We start from the raw sequence: 20438 nt of genomic DNA on the forward strand, positions 1-20438 counted from the left end.
ACAAAGCCAGCAACGGTAGCCGGATTATTGATGGCAAGAGCATTGAATACGACAGGTGCAATTCTCGTAAGAAAGTGGCATGCCCTGTCCGACCCTGGCATTGACGAATTCACCCGGCAGCAAAGTGCAAGAACATCCTCATTGTAGGCGTATACGACTCACTGATATTTATTTATTTATTTATAATACCCTCAGGGCCAACAAGGCATTAAAGAGGGTAGTGGGTAAATACATAAAAAATACAAATAAAACAGTGCAATAAATACAAATAAACAATACAATAATTACAAATAAAACAATACAATAAAATAAGATAATATTAACATTTCTGCAGAATATATAAAAAATAGTTATTTTTTAATATACAAAAACAGAAGCAATAAGCATAGGTAACAGATTTTCTTGGTTATACAATGTTAGCTAATGTTTCGTGGAAAAGTTTGGAGTCAGTAATGGTTGCGACATTCGAGGGAAGGCGGTTCCAATCATGAGATGTGCGGGGAATAAATGACTGAAAGAAAGACCTAGTGTGACATGATGCGATCACATGATGCGATCACGATATGATGTTTCAGAGCCGCGAGGGCTTTCTTTCCGAGAGCAGAAGGGACAGCTTGTGTGCCGAACACTTGACGAAGCTGGTCTTTGAAAGTGGCCTAGTCGGGGATATCGATCACATGATTGAAGAACCCCGTCTTCGCGACACCCGTAGGGTAGAACGAGACGTGAGCAACTTCGTAGGTGTTATCTCCCCTATTAGCAGAACCAATACGTTAGAAATTGTCCAGCCAGTCCTCCATATCTTTCCCGCGCATACCAGCGAAAAGATGGAGCACACGCTGGTGGCTGCTAATGACGTGAGAAGGTGTGACCCACGGTGGCGGAGTGGGAATGGCTACTGCACCGACCTCATCCTGCTGAGACATATTGCCGGACACCTAGCCCAAGCACCAACCTCAACGTAGGTCCAGGAATTATAGAGGTCGCGAGGATGACGGCAAACCCAGGAGCACACTCCACCACGTATGAGGTCTTGGCTTGGACGACCTTTTATTAGGCCCGAGGACCCAGCAGCTGACAGCTACAATCAACCGAGAATGATGATGTTCGTACACGAGAACGATGCATGATCAACACATAATGATGATGATGATGATGTACAGATGAATAAAATGAGTATACTCACAGTATCAATACCAAACTGCTCAAAAACACCAAAAAGGTAACCAGTGTCACATTATCAGGAATCGCTATTTTCAGGTTTAGCTCCAAAGGACTGGCGGATCGGGAAAGTCGTCCCTGTATTCTGGAAAGGTAATCGGTCGTCTCCTAAGATTTATCGTCCCATTTCCATCACCAGTGTTTTTTGTAAAATAATGGAACATATAGTGGACTCAGAAAGCGTGCGTTTTTCGCCTACTAGTAATTTTCTTTCAAACCCTATCACTATGGTTTTTGTCCCGGTCATTCTTGTGAAACCTACTAGCCTTTTTCTTGCATGAAATTCATTCGCACTTTGATAATAATATCCCCATGATTGCTATATTTTTTTATTGACGCACCTCTTTGACGTCCACCAGGAAGGAACCACGACGTCGCCGCTCACCGTGTCCCCTTCTCGCTGTTGCTCCCGGTCGGTGTCTTGACTGGCTGCGCAGTTGTACGAAAAACAGTGAGGTACAATCATATACGCAGCAGCAATTCATTATAGGCAAGTAAATGCAGTGTCTACGCGGTGCCAAATTATTAGGATACAATTTTTAACACAAACTTGTTGCGTGACTCTTTCTGTAGGTTGCCTTGTACTATGAAAACTAATAAGATATTGTGTTTTACGTGTGAGTGTAAACTACTTCTACCACCTATATCTTATCTAACTTGCAATGACGTTCAGCGAACTGACAGCGCGGGGGAACACACACAAGAAACAAAGGGGCACACAGCGCTCGTGCAGTGTGCCTCTTTGCTTCTTGTGTGTGTTCCTTCGCGCAGTCGATTCGCATAACTTATATGAACTAAGCCAAATAAACCACCATTTATCTTGTTGTCATTAGGCGCACACGGCGTTGTAACAGAATCGCATTCTGGTTCACTGTGAGCAAATCAGTTATCTATCAGTTACCTATCAGTTACCCTAGCAATGACTTTTGAATTTGTATTATTTTAAGGCACCACTTTTAAGGTGCGGGAAATTAGATTTCTCATCTTTTCCCCCTCAGCACAATTGGCAAGACTCATTACACCAATAATTTCTTATAGGCATAACACACATTGTTTTCACGGATACATAATGACATGGTGAAACCACAGTGGCCAAACACAACGTCGTTCGCGTGGGGGCGAAAGCAACGACAATTCACTTCTAACAAACACAAAGCTATACAAAATGAGAAGTAGTATACAAAGGTCAAGTTTGGTGCACAAAACTGTTTAAAACCACCAGGAGCAGAAAGGTATCACAAAAAAGAAGCACGCACAACAAGAAAGAGAGATATAGCTATTATGGACTCGGAAATAGTGACATTCAGCGTACAACGTACATAGCTGTGTTTCTCATGCCAATGCATCATGACGTGAACGAGTGTTAAGGCACAATGCAGCAGAGCGTCGTTGCAACGCCTGATTCAAGCATTCTGATAGAAATGAACTGAGATGATGTCTACAACTATTGCATAAAAAAAGAAAGTCTATTGATTTGCCGCTACTGCAGCCAGGCATTTATTGAATGCTACTACACTGCAGAAGGCTTTATTACGCGCTGAGGAAATTATTGACAGGGACTGCTTGTGTGAACCACTGACGTTCTAGCTTCAACACTTTCGTCATTTCTGCAGCTGAGAAATTTTCTGAATTTAGCAAATGGACGAGGAAAGCAATCATTATGAAATATCTCGTTAGTCATTCAAACATCTCTAAAATGATTAGGTAATAAAGAAAATGTGAGGTAAAGTACATCAAAGAGCTTTCCTTGTGGCTCAGTGTGACAGCGTGTAACTACTGGGGAGCTAAAAAGCGCGAGCATGCAATCTACATTGAACACATGGCTAGAAGATCAGATGCCAGAACGAAAAGCAGACAAGGGTAATGCTTACTAAGCCGGTCCTCGGTGGCCTCCTTGTCGTCGGCTTCTAAGTCCTCTGCAGAAAAAGCATACGTATGCAGGCGTAAGTTATAGTGTACTGTTTATTGAAACATATCTTGGTGAAACACATCAAAGTAGCATATGCAAGTGCTCAGACATGACACGGGCTACTGACGCCAAGAACTGCTGACTGGGCGAGTTGGTGCATGATAAAACATTATTGCTTTAGCACCACTCACTTTGAGCGTGAAGGAAAATACTATGCAGTCAAAAAGGGGAAAGACAGACAACAGTGTGAGCGCTAACTTCCAACTTTTGTTTATTGCGTACCCCTAGAACACATGATATAGCTCATTCCACATTACGCCACACGGATGACAAAACCGTACACATGTGGCGCAGCACACTGTCAAGAAAACCTAGTTGTGATCTCATTTTCAATTAACAATTCTATATTATAGCTTCACAGCACGCGCTCCAGAAAAATAAAAATTTGAGCTATTTTTGAGATAACGCCACAGATGGCATACTCACACACAGCTTCGCACATTTTGCGATATTGTTCGCCTCAATAATTCTCGTATCAACTGCTTACGAGTGTGGCCCAAGATGACACACTGGTCAGAGAATAGAGTGCATCGACACGTCTTACAATGGAAGTTAGCGCTCATACTGTCGTCTGTCTTTCCCGTTCTTGACTGCATAGTATCTTTCCTTCACGCTCAAACTGAGCTGCGCTAAAACATATCATTTTATTTACGGACGCCATGACAGCAGAAGAATCGTGTCAGTGGCAGTAATATGAGCAGTCAATCGATTTGATTTGTGGGGTTTAACGTCCCAAAACCACGATATAATTAATAAGAAACGCCGTAGTGGAGGGCTCCGGAAATTTCTACCGACAGGGATTCTTTAACGTGCACCCAAAGAGCAGTCAATAGATTCACCCTCTTAGCGTATGTATACTCAGATATATTAGCCAGAAGCAAAAAAACGATACCAAAGGCCGTCATATGAGCAAGGATAGTTTCATGGCCGCATAAATGAGAAACATTCTGTCGAAATTGTGTAGTAGCGGAGGGTATCATAATAAACGAATGGTTTTATGTGATGCGCCATGAAAAGGGCATGGAGGAATCTTCATATGAAAAGTGAAAGAACTACACTTATACGTGTACAAAAAACACGAGAAGCAACTGCAAGTATTTGCAGTTCACGCTTAAAACATAACCCTACGGCATGAAATTTTGTTGCAGAATTGCGGATAGCTTATAAGTATTTCCTACAAAAGCTTTTATGTGCTAGCACAAAGATGCATTATTCCGTAGGATTTTGAGAAGGGATATGTGGTTTTACGAATAGCTAAATGTAGTACGAAGGTTCAGGAGAAAGCGCCCTAGTACGACTGCAATACATCACAATCAAACCACTAAAAATTTCCATCACACTGTCCCTGCAATAGACTGCACCTAAATTTCATCCGTATCATTGCCGGCATATTACTTCTGGTCATTAACGCACTGATCTTTCACCCTGAATGGCAAAATCAAAAAGGAATGGCGTATTCAATACTGTAGGGGACTTCGTGGCCTCTTTAAATTGAAATTTAGTGCAAACGAGAGCAAAAAAATAGAACCAAACAATTTGGCGTAGCGGACAACGAAGAAACAACGAAGCCGTGAGCTAACCAAAAGGCTTTCACTTCGTAAATTATTTTGGCTGGTTAAATGAAGTGGTACTTCTATAGAATGTGGTTGAACGAAGAAGTTACGTGAGTAGTAATGGGAGCCGCAGCAGTGGCAGAGACATGTGAACAGCAGTGACGTGCGAAGCACACTGTGCCCGAAATGCATCTGTATCCAATGTGAGAATTATGCTACTTCGTGTAGTGCCATATATACCACCATCACAGATTTTGTATATCTCTACAACTGCCGTATTCATATGGATAGTAATGCGTAGATCAGCTTCTGTCCTGTCATTCCTTGTAAGACAGTAAGTAATGCCAAATAAAAGGACGATTTTCTATGGTGGCAGGCATTCTTGAAGATTATAATTTGGTGAAATTCCATGAGCCGTTATTCTGTTGGCGCTGAAAAAAGAAAAGACCAGCATTTAGCAATGTGAGCCCATCGCATCCTCCCTCATTCGCTGCTGCAACTAATTTAGAAATACACAAAGGAGTTTTGAACATAAGCAGTTATTGATCGCAACTACCAGACAAGAGACTAGGGAGAGGACACAGACCCAGCGTATTTTTCCTCTTCTTGGTCTCCTATCTAACTTTTGGGCTCATTACCAATGTTAATGACGTGTTCCAACTCTCTCAACTAGCAAAGTTGTGTGGTTATGAAGTTCTGGGCGAAGTGAAGACGCGCTCGAGGATATAGTCAGGGAACTGGAGTTATGTGTCAACTGGAGAGGCTCTTAACAAGCGAAGTGAGTGCCCACTCGGAAATTCTTCTGAAGAGGGATGCTTTTTGTAGAAGTAATGAAAAGATGTTTTATTCCTAAAATAGCCTAAATTATCGTTAAATCGCTTGCAGTAAAATGCAAGTGATTGCGGCAATTTAATGCAAGCACTGGCTGCAGTAAAATTTAACTATCTTTAAATTTTACTGCAGCCAGTGCTTGCGTGATGAAGACGTTAATTCATCGGGGCAGTGGCTTCCTTGCACTAGCCAACCAGGACAGTGCCGTTGTCGATGAGCTTTTAAGTGTTAAGCAGCCATCTGCTCCATAATTCTGTTTCGTTTGAAAACTACTTCCTGCCAGTCGCGTGACTCATTTGTACTCATCCTCAGTATTACTCTCAGGCTTACCTCGGTTTAGGTTTACATAAGTCTGTTCAGACATGTCACAACGCACTGACGTCCATCCACCACTTCAACAGTTATTGTTCAGAGATGCATCTTGAAATGGGTGCAATCACTTTCCCTCGAAAACTCTTTCATGAAACTTTCTTGATAAAAACATCTCGTTTGAGTTGTATTTTGAAGAAACGACCTGACTCAATCACTGGGCCACTGCTAACCCATATTTAAAAGTTATGAGAGAGGCGGCCACGAGCCTGCTAATTACTAAAAAAAGAGGACAATGACGATCGCAGGTGTGCTCGTGGCATGCGGCAGTTCTCTTGCTAGGCGCAGCCTTGTACGCCTGCAATGTATAGGATCAAAAGACTTATCGTAGAGTACCGATAAGCGAGATATTGGCATTAAAGTGCATTAAAACTAAGATCGAAAAGGCTTATGAAACCTTTACTCGGATAGTTGCGATGACTGACCTACTTGTATGCTATAATGCGGAAGACACTTGCAGAGCAGCAGTTATCGCCTTCTGCATCCGGAAAGCCATCACACCAGATGAAGTCAGTGCCCTTTTGAGTTTGTGAAGTCTTCCTGGGATCACGTCAAAAGAGCACTGAAAATTCTCAAAGCGGAAGTGGGGCGCCAAGTAAGGTTGTTTTGCGACTGGGTACATCTAATCCAAAAGTGTGAATACCCGGGGGAACTGGCTGCTCATAAACTGAAAAAATCAAATGTCTTGTTGCTCAGCTAACTAAATTAAGGTTCAAGGGTGTGTTCATCCCATTATTAAGGATTCAAGGGAAAGGAAGAACGGAAATAAGGTCAGGACATCGTTGTTTTGGAGGATGCAGTGCTACCTGAAGACTTTGAAAAGCTACTGCGAAAGGGACCAAAGTATGTGGTCTCACCAACCGTTTCCGCCATGAGCTGGTCAGCCTGAACACGGATTTCTCAACTAAGGCCTACCAGGATTGAGAAAGGTGCTTTCTAGACTATATGGACTGCCTCTGCAAATGCACGACCCAAGTTCCGGACAATATATCTGTAGCAAGAGACTGACTGGTGTAGTGTCGTTTTTTTTTTAAGAAGAAAAACCTATTGTTAATGCAAGCCGAGAAGGATGGCAGTTTTGTTATTCTGCCTGACGCTTTATTCAATGAGAAGGCACTTAGCACTGTGAACGAAAATCGCTCACCTGTTAAAAAAAGTGCTGCATGTTTCAAATCAAAGTTCACTACGTAAGGCCAGCAGCCAGGAATTCGGATGGCGGGGGGGGGGGCACTCGCTCAAAGCGTTAACTATTTCAGAAAAACAAATATTTTCAATATTTTCATTCACAATCGCAGTATGTAAGTTATGTTACTTTTTCTAAAAGCAGTTTTATTAAATTTTCAAGATCACCGCGGTTGCTGACGGCGGTGAGTTCCTACGTGGAACACAGGCATGGTAACCGGGCGCCGCGTCGGCCGCGGGAGCGACAGAATGCAACCATAAAAGGCGACACACAGGCGATCGTGTTGTCTAATAGGGTGCGTGATTACAAATATCGTGAAAACATTGGTACCGCATTCACCGTAGTCAGTGCATCTAGCACGCGTTCTCATGTGCTTGCTTCTTTCTCGCTGAGCTGTTACTCACTGTTTAATCGACGTACGAAATGATTACGACAATGGCATCGCGTTGGCACAATGTTGAGCTTAATTTCACTGCTTTCGGATTGCCAAGACACGCACGCCGCACAGCCCACATGCTTGCCTAGCCGGAAAGAAAGTCGTGCCTTCTGCTAAACAACTATTTATTTTATTTTATTTCTAAAATACTGCGGACAAAATGTCTAAGCAGGGGGAGCAATATACTTACCAATAACAGAAAACAAAGTTGCAAAGTGGCTTTTACAACATGATTTTGGTTTTAAGGCGAAAAAAAAAACAACTTGGTCATGCTACAATACCTTCGTTATACGGAGGAAACAAAAGAACAGTATTTACACAAACGGTTACGGGCATTAGGGGAATACTTCCGTTAGATTTTTCCATTCAGCTATCGTTTGTGGGAAAACGGAGTTGGGAAAAGTGTCAGTCCTGACGAAAATTTGTGTTAGGAAATGAAGATAGTGGTACTGAGGAGGTTTTCTTAACAACTGAAAAACGTACGCTGCAGTGTCCAAGAATAGCCTGTGGTTTACTATGTCGGGAAGAAACTTTAAATGACATTTTTTTCTCCGTGTTTTAATTATTACTATTTAATAATAATACTACCTAATACTACGTAATTCAATACTACTTGCGGTTAGTAGTGCAATGGGGGAGTTAGTTGAGTTAAATTTACTATAAATGAACCGTACTACTTTCCTTTGAACTTTTTCTAGGTTTGGAACGTTAATTTTTTGTGGGGATTCAAAGCTATATAGGCGTACTCAAGTTTCGGCATAATTAGGGAAACGTAGGACAGGAGTTTAACGCTAGGCGGGGCAGTCTTGAGCATGATTTCCGGAAAGCCGCAGAGCTAATGGTATTTATCTGTATATTCCCGGATAAGTCACTCGTTAACGTTACATCAAAGTATTTAGAGGAGGCTACTTTGAGCAAAGATGCTTCAGTTGAATTGCATGTGTCGCCTAAGGAGCTTTTTTGTGCGTTATAGGGAGATGCACATATTTACTTGCATTAAGAAGCATACCCCATTGTTCGCATCATTTTGAGACATTGTCCAAGTTAGTATTAAGGTTGCACTGGTCACTAACGCAGGTTACTTCTGTTAACAAAACACAATTGTCCGCAAATAGACGAATTTGTACAGGTGTACTAATTACATAGACAATGTCGTTTATGTAGACCAAAAACATTAGGGGGCCCATTAAGCTCCCCTGCGGAACGCCAGAAGTCACCGGAAGGCAGCCGGATTGCTGTTCTCCCACTTGAACGTATTAGTTGCGGTTGTGGAGATAAGCTGAGATCCAGGAGATAAATATTTCAGTTATAAATTAACCAAAACTTTACCGTTAATTTATTGGGTGTAACTGTCTCGAATCCAAGAATATTATATCAGTTTGGCCGCTAGCATCAAGAGTTTGATTTGTGGGGTTTAACGTCCCGAAACCACCATATGATTATGAAAGACGCCGCAGTGGAGTGCTCCAGAAATTTCGACCACCTGGAGTTGTTTAACGTGCACCCAAATCTGAGATCACGGACCTTGTCAGCATCAAGAGTAGCTGCAAGGTGTGGACGATAGTAAACAATTGATTTGTAGTAGAAATTCCTTTTCAACACCCATGTTGATGATTTGTTCTTTTAAGAATTCACTTATTTTTTGTGTGCTATTATGAGTTCGATAAGCTTAAAACATGATGATCTTGAAGATATCAGTCGGTAATTTGGTACTACTAGACGGTCGCCTTTTTTGAATATAGGAACGATTCTCGCCAACTTACAGTCCTCTGGCAATTCTTCTGACAACAAAGAGACAATAAAAATGACCTATAAATATTTCGCTACATACTCTGCAAAGTGACGCGAAAATATGTTGGGGATATTTTTGGGTCCGTAAGAGGCTTCGGTCTTCGAGTTTAATAACAAAGCAATGACACCAGGATAAGAATTAAAGTTCGCATTCGCAGCATAGTCGGCATTTATGTTAAGTGGGGAGGCACTGGGAGCTGTGAATGCACTGAAAATATGAATTGAAACGTTGTGCATCGACAGCTTGATCAGATATAACTGAACCATTAAAAATAACTTGAAATATTGGTTTCTCTTCTTGCTAATATAGTTCCAGAACTTTTTGGATTAATTTTTTACGAAGTTTGCAAGTGACGTATTGAAGTATTACTCCTTCGAGGTGTGCACAGCCTGTGCAAGCTCATCTATAGCATCAGCTATCGATTTGAGGTCAGCATGCTTTTTCTTTATTCTTTTGGCTTTACACTTGAGGTGAATGATGCTTCTCGTCATTCATTTGGATGTATACAAGAAAGGAGAATTTGCGCAGTCAATATGGCCGACTACCAGCTTCACTACAGCTTGACAATTAGTGACGTCAGGGCTTCTGCTCAGTTGTTTCCTTCCTTCATGCCTTTCCATTTGACCTTGCGGTACCTCCAGGATCAGCATCGGCAACGCACCTTGAGAAACGGTGCGTTGATGCAACTAATCTCCGAGGCCTGTACTCTGCTGCTGTTTCACCACTTCAGTTCAGTACTACCAAAGCTACGAGGTGTACGAAAGTCACACGCTTGTGCAGTGGAGTATAGTCCCGAATGCATGCACCTTAAATTGACAGGGTTCGCTAGAATTGGCACATGTGTTTTACGCCACATTGATACGTGATATTCTTCTTCGCATTCATTTTGTACGCGTTTGATTGTGAAAAATAATGTGGCATGTGCGTATGAACCCTGGTTTACAGATACGCAGGTTCTCAAACCAAGCGCGCAATCAAGTGCACGTATGCCGTTGGACGCACACTTTATGGAGGAAAAAATAACAATCTTGTTAGCGAGCCATCCTTGTTTATAACAAAGAGACATATCTTTTCTTGAGGCAAGGTTTTAGTGCTTCTGGCTTATTTATCTGTTTTTATTTTTTCTAAGATTTTTTATTTGTTGCTTTACTAGATGGTGGCGGTTGTACCACTTGTTGAATGTTTTCCATATGTGCACCTTTTTTATCATTGCTTTTGCGCATTATCCTGCACCTACATAAGCGGTTTAGTTAGACGCAATGAACAGTTGGTAGTGAAGGCTGTGTGAAGTGTGCGCTTCTCGTTAGGAAGAGTGGGTGAAGGTGTGAGTGCTTGTGGGATTTCCAAGTTGCACCAAACTACCTGCGCCAAACTTGCATACAACAAGTCGAACAATACTCACTTGGAAAGGGCCGCCCAAAAACATGGGGAAAAGAAGGACAGTAGAGACAAAGAGCGCTGAATAACAACTGAAATTTTATTGCTCTCACCTGTGCATAAATATGTGCCTAAATTGTGATTAGGAGTTGGTTATTAGCAAGAGAACAAGACTTGGTTTAACCAGCGATTGAAGAAAAACCTGACAACGATAAAACCTTCAAAGGAACTCGCGCCTGTGTGGTAATTGAAAATCATCAGGTTATGATAAAACAAGAGCACAAATGACAAGGAAAATCAAAGAAAATCTCAAGATATCTAGTTTCCGCATCCGACAAAGAAATGGAGGGCCTGCTGACGCACTTGTCGCCTTCTTCATGAACGTAAAAAAGCCTCAACAGTCTAGCGCTCTATCTTATACCTCCTCATTTTAAAAATCTGAGTACTGCAAAAGTTAGGAGAGCAGCTGCAATGCCAGCAATGGTCAGCCAGAAAACCACTTGTCATAATACGCACATTACAGTCATGTTTTTCGCCTTTTCATTAAAATACTTGTCAGTTTGACCAATGTACTCAACTCCACAACTTAAAATAAATCTATAAACTACATTGGAAATGCACTCTGTGGATCAGTTCCTGTGTTTGGTCGTGCACCCGGGGCGTCTACCTCTGTTGGCCATGCCACATAACCTCGAGAGTTTGTAGGGCGCGGACAGTACAACTTGCACATTATGCTTTGATGCAATTCTCTTCAAGATGTGCGAACATTTGAGAACGTATGGGATGACTTGAAAACGCTTAATCTTTTTTCTACCAACTTTTTTTGCTTTATCGCATTTCATGTTCCGTCTCAGGGTCTCACACACCGCAGAAATTAATTCAGCAGGGTAACCCACCTGCTTCAATCTGGTAACCTGTGCATTAAAGCTAGATGAATTGACATGTACACACGGCTTATTCAGGGCTGAATGCAGACAGTTCACTGCGATGCTTCACTAGACAAACTTCGAATGGGCACTTTTATGACGTAATAACCGTTTCTCGGATCTAGTATTATACTTCCAACAGATGTGGTTATCGCCAAAAAGCCGGTATATCTCAAGAAATTGCAACATTCGTTTATCAGGCTTTTCATACGTAAGTTTCAAGCCTTGACTTTCACTCTCAAGCACATGAGAATCGTCACCAATGACCATGTTAAGGTCCTCAGCATAATTAAAAATATTAGAAAATTATCAACATACCTAAAGATATTGACAACTTGCGGTACTTGCAATGTATCCTTAAAACGGCAACATCGACCGACAAGAAAGGATCACACAAAACTGCACCCACAGCCGAACTAATACATATGCCCTTTTTTTGAACATAAAATTTTTAATCATAGTTCACAACTGGAGAAGCCAAATAAAACTCTAAGTGTTTAACATAGTCATCAGCAGAAACACCTTTTTCATCTGAGAACTGAAGTACACCTTAGTCCTGAGCCCTATCTCGAAAAGCCTGAAGCAATCCTTCATGTGGCACAGAATAATAAAATTCTTCAAGCTCAACCGAAAAGCCATTAAAAGAGCCAGCATTCAAACCTTGTAGGTTCAGGAAGAAGTCCTCAGACTTGCGGATGACGAAGGGATCATCCTTCACTAAAACCTGAAGATGATTTTGTAGCCACCAACTGACGTAGCGTTGCCAGAGAGAATCTTCAGAAACAATAGCACGAAATGGAACATCGGCTTTTAACGGTAAAAAATACTTCAAGAAAGCCTTACTCTTCTTTCTTTGTCATTGCCTTGGGGTTCTATAGGTTCAATTTCATTAGCAGTTGAAGTGTATGGTGTTTCTGCTTTGAAGCATCAAAGAGTACATCCTTGAAGTTCTTTACCATAGTCGACTGTGTTTTTTCTCGAAACAGAGTGTTCGGTAGGACAGCGACAAGTGTTTTAGTGAAAGGGCGAAAAAACACACCTATATTGTGCGTAATACGACTAGTGGTTTTCTGGCTGACAATCGCAGGCATTGCAGCTGCTCTCGTTACTTTCGAAGTACTCAGATTTTTAAGATGGGGAGGAATAGGATAGAGCGCGAGATTGTTGAGGCTCTTTTTTTTTTCGTTCATGAAGCAGGTGACAAGTGCGTCAGCACGCCCTCCCTTTCTTTGTCTGACGCGGAAGTCACATATCTTAGAGGTTTTATATGATTTTCCTTGTTATTAGTTTTCTTGTTTCGTCATGGCCTGGTGCTTCTCACTTACCCAACAGGCGCCAATTTCTTTGAAGATTTTATCGTTTTCAGTTTTTTTTCTTCAATCGCTGGTTGAAACCAGCCTTTTTATTGTGCTTTTAACCTCCTCCCACTCGCATTTTAGGCACGTATACATGCACAGGTGACGGCAATAAAATTTCAGTTGTTAGTCAGCGCTCTTTGTCTCTACTGTCCTTTTCCTCGTGTTTTCGCGCTGCCCTTTTTAAGTGAGCACTAGGAACCTGCTAGCCCAAACCAAAGTATTTTTTGAGCAAATGTCGAATAAGCTACATTCGCGCTAACGGACTCATTAGTCGACTCACTCAAGCTCACCCAGACTTAATTCGATCGATGCTGAGTCCACCTGAGTAATGTTGGTGGGTTTGTGCGAGTCAGGCTTAGGAAAGCGTTTGTGATTCTACGTGATTGCCGAAGCAGAATACTTTTGTTTAGTGAGTCTCAGAAAGCTCCATCACTTCTGCTGAGCTATCGATTCCTGGCCTCATCTGCTCAAGTTATTGGATGTGCTCCTTGTGTTTACGAACTGCTTGATCCGTGGTGTACACGAGTCCGAGGGCACGAGTTCACCGAGGTGTGTGCGTCAACAACGGTGTGTGGAGAGTGCGAGACGAGCAGGAGGGTGCTTGCCAGCTTGTGTGATCCAGTCGAGGTATCCTCGCAGGTCTTCCTCAATCTGCTGCTTTTCGCGCAGCTTGTGGAAGTCGCCACGCGCCTTGGCCTTCTCCCTCTCCTTGGAGAACTCCCTGCATGGAGGAAAGAACACAAAGTATTAGCTCACTCATTATTATGGAGAAGGCTTCTTACAGCGGTTTCTGTTCGCCACACTGTCAGTGGGTGCAAACCATTGCAGCATGAAGCAAGAACGCAGCGTAGAAGAGGCGACGCCAAGATATCGCCAAGGAAATGAAATCACGCGAAAAGTCTCCTTCACTTATTGACACTCGAGAAATTTCGAAAGTTCCTCTGTAAAACACACTGAAGGCAAAGTGCGAAAGTTCAAAGGGTTCATGGCTTTCGATCATTTGAATTCTGTTCCAGATAGTCTTATAGGTAGGCGGCACATAACATTATTCTTACGGGGTACCAGTGGAAAACGCGCCGAATGCAAGCTGGTAAAGAGATAGAAACTGCCTTTATTGTGCCTAATATCCTAGTAAAATCTTTAGGTTTGGTTTCCTCGATGTTTATGCTTAATTTTTTATTGCAATTTGTCATGCATAACTCAATCAATCAATTCTGCGGCTCCTTTCGAATCGTCAAGACATCCACTTGACATATATGTCAGCGAAACATACATAAACCTTTCTGAGTATTGGTTACGTCACTAGCCAAAAAAGAAGGCCTTCGTGTGTTGTGTATCTAGGACACCTTTCGAAAATTCTCCAATTAAATGACTGGCAGAATCCTTTGAAAACGTATACAATTTCGGATATGATCTCATTTTTGTTGTTGCGGTCCTGTCCCACCGTTTCATTTCAAATTAAAGCTCAGGGGAGCTAATGAAGTACCAATAGGTGCCATATGCTGATTATTTATTAGCATTGTCCGAGCATTAGAGAGGAAAGCAGAGAGGCCAAAGTGCTCCGTTCCCTCAGTACCATCTGAGGTTCTTGCGATGTTATAATAGTTTAGCGTGATTTATTAACGCAACCCAGTGATACTTTATTTACTAACGCAATCCAGCGCACTTGAGTCATCGTCGAGGCCGCGCAGATGGCTCGCGAAGAGGTGTCTTGCGTTAGCAAGCTCCCCGTCTGTCTCTCCGAGAAGGAACTAATGTTCCTAGAAGATATCGGTGCGCGCAAGTAGTTATATTACTTTTACTTTTATGTTTCGTTACCTTATAAACTTTTATTTGCCTTTTAGATGCGGAAGCATCTTATACTCGCGCCTTGTAGTGCGCCGTCCGCGCCGTCCGCACCGCTTCTTGAACATTCGACAGCTGACGCGCGCGCATGCGCCGTCGCGCCGTCGCCCACTCTTCCACCATCTGTGCATCCCTAACTCCTCTACACACCGCGCGCGCTTCACTCCTCCACCATCTGTGCACCCTTCCTCCTCTACACACCGCGTTCGACATCTACAATTCTCCTGATTCTCCAGTGGACGCGCATGTGGCGTCGCGCTTCGAGAACATTCAACAGCTGACAGTGCATGCGCCGTCGTGCTGTATATATACTCAAGGTCGGCGCTCGCTCGCTCAGTTGCCGCTCGTCGGTTGGTTTGTACGGCGCGTCGACGTCCAAGGTCGCGGTGAAATGAATTCCAACGAATCCACAAACACAATGATCGACGTCCCTTCGACCAGCGCCGCCCTTTCGCATACGTGTGTACGTGTTCACTCATTTAACACCCCCTCCTACAACCACGTTAACCAATTTAGCCATCGACCCAAGTAAGTCGCAATTTAACACCCCATTTCACAACCACGTTAACCAATTTAGCCATCGACCCAAGTAAGTCGCACTTTAACACCCCGTTAACCAATTATATGCTCCGCACCCTCCTCAGTGTTCCCCCGAGGGAAGCTGCGGGCAATTTTTTATGTGCTTTTCTTTTTTTCCTTACTCATGTACTGCTCTACCATGTACCACATGGTATTTGTCACATGGTTTACTGTTTCCTCTATACATTTTAGCGCCCTGCGTAATAAACTCAGTCGGAAGTTAGCGCTCGTGTCCTTGGTGTCCTTCTTGTCGCTGTGTTGTCATTCTGTTCTCGCGCTATAACTATCGTCATGACATACCAAGTAGCCCAAGCTGCCACACTTCTACGTTACAGTGCTAGTGTCTGTATGTAGTCGTTAGTAGTGGATCGGTTTAATGACCAGCGGCGTAACGCCAAGGACAAACAGTGTGTTCTTTATTGAGGCCGTCGTGAGTCCAGCCGATATTTAAAAGAAATCACTGTAAATCTTTTCGTTTCATGCAGTACTCAGCGTATGTGGACCATCCTGTTTCTTTTAAAAGCGCCCTGGGTTCCCGGAGCAGACCTTAGAGCTCTCGCTGGACTGGAAGACAGCTCAATATAATGCAGTGCATGCATCAGAAAATTCACGTGTTCACGCAAAGGCCCTCGTTTTCATCAACTCGAATCACCATAAAGCACTTCCAGGATTGCCATAAAAGCTTTGGAGATCGTTCACAACTACTCACCCGCTCAGAACACCCAAAACGAGGTTCAGAACAAAAAATGAACCTAGAATGATGAGACTGATGAAGTATATCCACGGCCATTCGTTGCCCATGGCGTCGTTTATCTGTGTCCAAGAAAACGAAAGAAAAAAAAACGTTATTACGGTCATATATCACCTTGAAAGCAGGTCACTTACCAGACGAAGCAAGGTGTTAGACATGGGTCGTATCTAAACACAATATTGGGTAATAAAATAAAAACCCCAGCCACACGACACACTCTTGAATAGTATTATTCTGCTGTCTTTCTTTATGATGGCCACTAAGTGCTGGAAATTTATGTGACCTCACTTGTACTATCTGAACACACGAGTACACTAACTGACAACCACGTTCCTTGCTAATGATGTTTCAACCAACCCACCAGCCATGAAATAAAAAGTTTAGATTTACTCATGACCACTGCAGACATGTTCGGTTGAACGTGCAGCGGAGCGCAAACGAGAAACGAAGAATGGACCACAGACAAAAGCTAGGACTGGCAACTGAAAGTTTACTGCGTCCTATACGACTAAGCATGTGCACCAGATAAGCAGAAGAGATAGCGAAACGAATCATCTGAAAATTTTCCTTCTTTACATGCACTGTCCTAAATATTTGGCTGTTTGAGGCATATATTTTACTTGAGGCCAATCTTATGTGCACGTACGAAAGAACTTAAAGAGCTCGTTTCCCTTGTTAGCGCTGCCAGCAGACAGTTATCTTTTTGTTCAGTTTTCTTTCTTCGCGTTTACATTCCGAGTGGTACACATCCCTTGGCAACAGTATCTGTACGGGAATGCGATATCACTCGGCTATCGCTTGGCTTGACTTATTGTGTTTTTCAAGAACACTGTTGTTTTCTAGAACAAGAATGGCTGATTGTCTTGCCTGCTAAATGGCTTGGTTTCCCAACTCTAAGACGTATCTGGATGTGATCTAAAAGTTCAAAATGACTGCGTCCACAGTTAACTGTCAGTTATGGTTCAGCGCTCGCTGAATTCAGTTTTTTCGCCCTCGCAGTTTGCTGTGCTTCGCGTTCGAGCAAGTAATACGTGATTATGCCAGCTTTCCAAAGTTGCCCTGTTGGCATCCAACCTTGTATCATTTGTACCTTCGAGAGCAGGACGCACCAGACATCCCCTCCTCTCTCCGCCAGCAGTTTTCTTTCTTTACTGTAACTTTCGATTGTAGAACAACACGCTAAAAATTTAACATGGTTCAACACCAGGTATCATTTGGGATGTGGTATATTACAAATCTGAGAGGCTGTTTGGGCTACAAAATTGCATGGCCCACATGCATCAGCGCCTCCGTAAATTTGCATACAGAATTCATTTACCCGGTTAATTCCGGTAAGTATACATAATGTCTGTCTATATTAAAAATGTGTCATATCACGGCTTGTTTGCTCTTCCATTGTCATCAACAGCCAATCAGGGTTGAAATGTACAGTGTGCTTACTTTTAGTCGTTGTCATCGACGCCGCCCCACGCGTCAACGCAAACAACGGCGTTCTGAGGAAGTGAAACATAGCTACTGTTCACTTAAAATGGCCAGTATCTAATTTGATGTTACACCAGATTTCATGAGCTTGCTGTTCTTACTTTTGAAACGTTGGAAAATGATGAGGGCCACGTGGATGAACGCATCGATGCGTTCAGCATCTCGAGTAATAGGGGCTTATACATATTCTTTTGAGGAATAATTTAGCCGCCACTACACGCGAGGAAGGTGATGAAACATAGCAGCATAATTTTACACGATTCATTGAGTCCTAGTTAATAACGAAATACAAAACACTGCAACAAGTTGTGTAACAGTTGCACTACTATATAGTTCAACGTCATGCAGGCATTATTACAAAAAATCTTCATTTAAACGAGTAAATTATATATTTTACTATTAAGACTGTTTTCTCAGCTTATTCTTTACCATAATTTCCTAGCCACCACATGAGGCTACTATGACTAAAATGCCGGCAATAATGTCTTCTAATCAGTAGTATGTTGAGAACTATAGAGTGCCAAAAATTCTAGGAGGGGTAAATCCACAATCGCTGTCCTGTACTCTCGGTGGGAGCGCCATCATTCAAGTGTAAAGCAATGCTCTGCATTGAGGTGTGGCCTGAAGCTGTCATATTGGGTGGCGGTGTGAAAGAGTGGTGAACAGCAGTGAAAAAGGCTGCTCACGTTGTACAGCACCCCTGTCCATCCTTCGTTGGTGACGCAGGTGAACACGGTGAGCATGGCCAGCCCGAAATTGTCGAAATTTGTGATGCCGAAGTTGGGGCCATCCCAGGGGCCGCGACACACGTGACCCTTGCTGGCGTCGCACACAAAGCCCGACTCCCCGCACGGGTGAGGCTCCTCCTCGGCGAACTCCCCTGCGAGGAAAAGCGTTTGATCCGGCGTGTACCTATGAAAAGCGCAGGTTCTTCGCTGGCCCAATATTAATGGATTGTGTTTTACACAGAGCCTAAATTGTCCCCACTGCCGCAACAGGTACGTTCAATCGAAGCTTGGAAAGCTTGACATAGATTCACAGAAATTGGTTACGTAAGAAAAAAGACTGCAGGCATTGAATAAATATTCACTGCGCCTCAGAAACCAATGTCGCGAATTTATAACCCACAAGTATTTTGTCATCAGTAGCGGAAAATTGGGCAGTGCAAGCTATTACGATAAGTGGGCATGTTGGGGAAGGTTCACGGTGAACAATTGGCCCTATATATGCATACATCACTGCAACATCCTTCAAAAGACGATAGTCTTGCCTCCTTGCCTCTCGAGAAAGTGAACAAAATATTCATTGGATGTTCTGCGCGACAAGATTGGTGAATGGGATTCGGGAGGCACTGAGTGCCTCGATCCGTGCAGTGAAGGCAAAAGAGTGCATCGAGTCACGCGAGACATGAACGCTATCTTGCAGTTATCTTGGAAAACGAAGGATGACCTCTGATATAGCAAGCGCGTGGCGTATTCGCCCGCCTAGGAGGCGACAAGGTGTAGAAAGCAAAGTAACGGGTAGTAGCCACCGTGTCGTCTTAGCAAAGCGTTGAAAATGCTTGCCTTTTTGCGTAGTGTTAATATACTGGCTCTAGAGGAAGAACTCCCCATTAAGAGAAATAAGAAACATTATTTGGCTATGGAGCTGTTGTGCTGAGCGTTGTTCTGCAGTACGCTTGTGAATAGGTCCTCAGTCAAGGACTTTTGCGGCCTTTGCTGCCCCTCTGGAGCGTTCAACAAGCCATATCTGGTCGTATGCTTTACGGCTGGCCAGCGCAGCCTCCCACTGCTCCGGCGTGGTGTTGTGTACGACGGGTACTGCCGTTATACTCTGGCATTCCCATGTTGTGTGGTATACTGTGGGTTTTTCACCCCACTAGGAACACGTGGCTCTGTATTGTCTTGGGCGTGTTCTACTGTAAATGTGTAAGCATGGGTATAAATTTGTTTGTAGCTGCCGCCAGGATACCCACTGCTCCCTCTCCAGTTTCTTGTGGGGCGGAGAATATCGCCTTGTTTGTTTGAAATGCTGCAGAATGTCTCTACAAGTGCAAGCTACCGCCTCGACGCTCCTGGCCACTGGTCTCTCTCGGCTAGTGTGTCCTCGAGATACGAGATTGGCCTGAACATTTCCGGCAATACCCTTATGCCCTGGCTCCTCAAATTACTTATGCAGTAAAACCCACAACCACACGAGCGTCGCTATGATGGAGCGATACTCGGCTTTCGGGTGATCTAATACCTTTGTCACAAGGACAGCCTTTAACGCGGTTAAGCAAACTACGGTTGCGGCTAACCGCGGTTAGTGCTAGCTACACGGTGAACATAGGCGCGGTTAGTGTTCTAACCTTGATTATCGTAAACCGAGCTAGGCAACCACGGTTTATGCTCGCAAAGCGCAAACTCAGTAGTAGGCAAGATGGCGAACACCGATGCAGCAGCTTGTGCTTCAGGGTCAGCAAAAATGACAACGCAAAAGCGCATCAACTGGCCAGACGACAGAACGCGAGCGTTAATATGCTTGTGGGAGGATAACCTCTCAGCTCTGCGGTCGAACACGTGGAATTCCCGCATTTACGCAAGATTTCTAAAAGAACATAACACTGGGCTACCGTATGGCAAAGAACCGTACAGCATAAAACAGCTGTGGCTGAAAATGGACAACCTGGGCAAGCACTATCGGTAAGCACTGAAGCTTTTCAGTTATGCTACGTTCAATCGAACTGTCGGAATAGAACTGTCGGAATGACAAGGAACTCACTTG

General features: G+C 43.3%; 1 protein-coding gene across 1 annotated transcript in view; it reads right to left on the reverse strand.

The window, feature by feature from the left end:
- The window catches only part of LOC119162950 (muscle calcium channel subunit alpha-1-like), a 1445695-nt gene that overhangs the window by 909585 nt on the left and 515672 nt on the right, over positions 1 to 20438 (reverse strand). Inside the window, exons 8-12 of the mRNA XM_075882643.1 lie at positions 18359 to 18552; positions 16149 to 16252; positions 13621 to 13736; positions 3093 to 3137; positions 1563 to 1650 (exon numbers count right to left, since the gene is read on the reverse strand). Of these exons, the coding sequence (XP_075738758.1) occupies positions 1563 to 1650; positions 3093 to 3137; positions 13621 to 13736; positions 16149 to 16252; positions 18359 to 18552 (547 nt within the window). The remainder of the gene's footprint in view (positions 1 to 1562; positions 1651 to 3092; positions 3138 to 13620; positions 13737 to 16148; positions 16253 to 18358; positions 18553 to 20438) is intronic.

This window comes from Rhipicephalus microplus, unplaced genomic scaffold, assembly GCF_043290135.1.
Source record: "Rhipicephalus microplus isolate Deutch F79 unplaced genomic scaffold, USDA_Rmic scaffold_13, whole genome shotgun sequence".
Classification (NCBI taxonomy): Eukaryota; Metazoa; Arthropoda; class Arachnida; order Ixodida; family Ixodidae; genus Rhipicephalus; species Rhipicephalus microplus.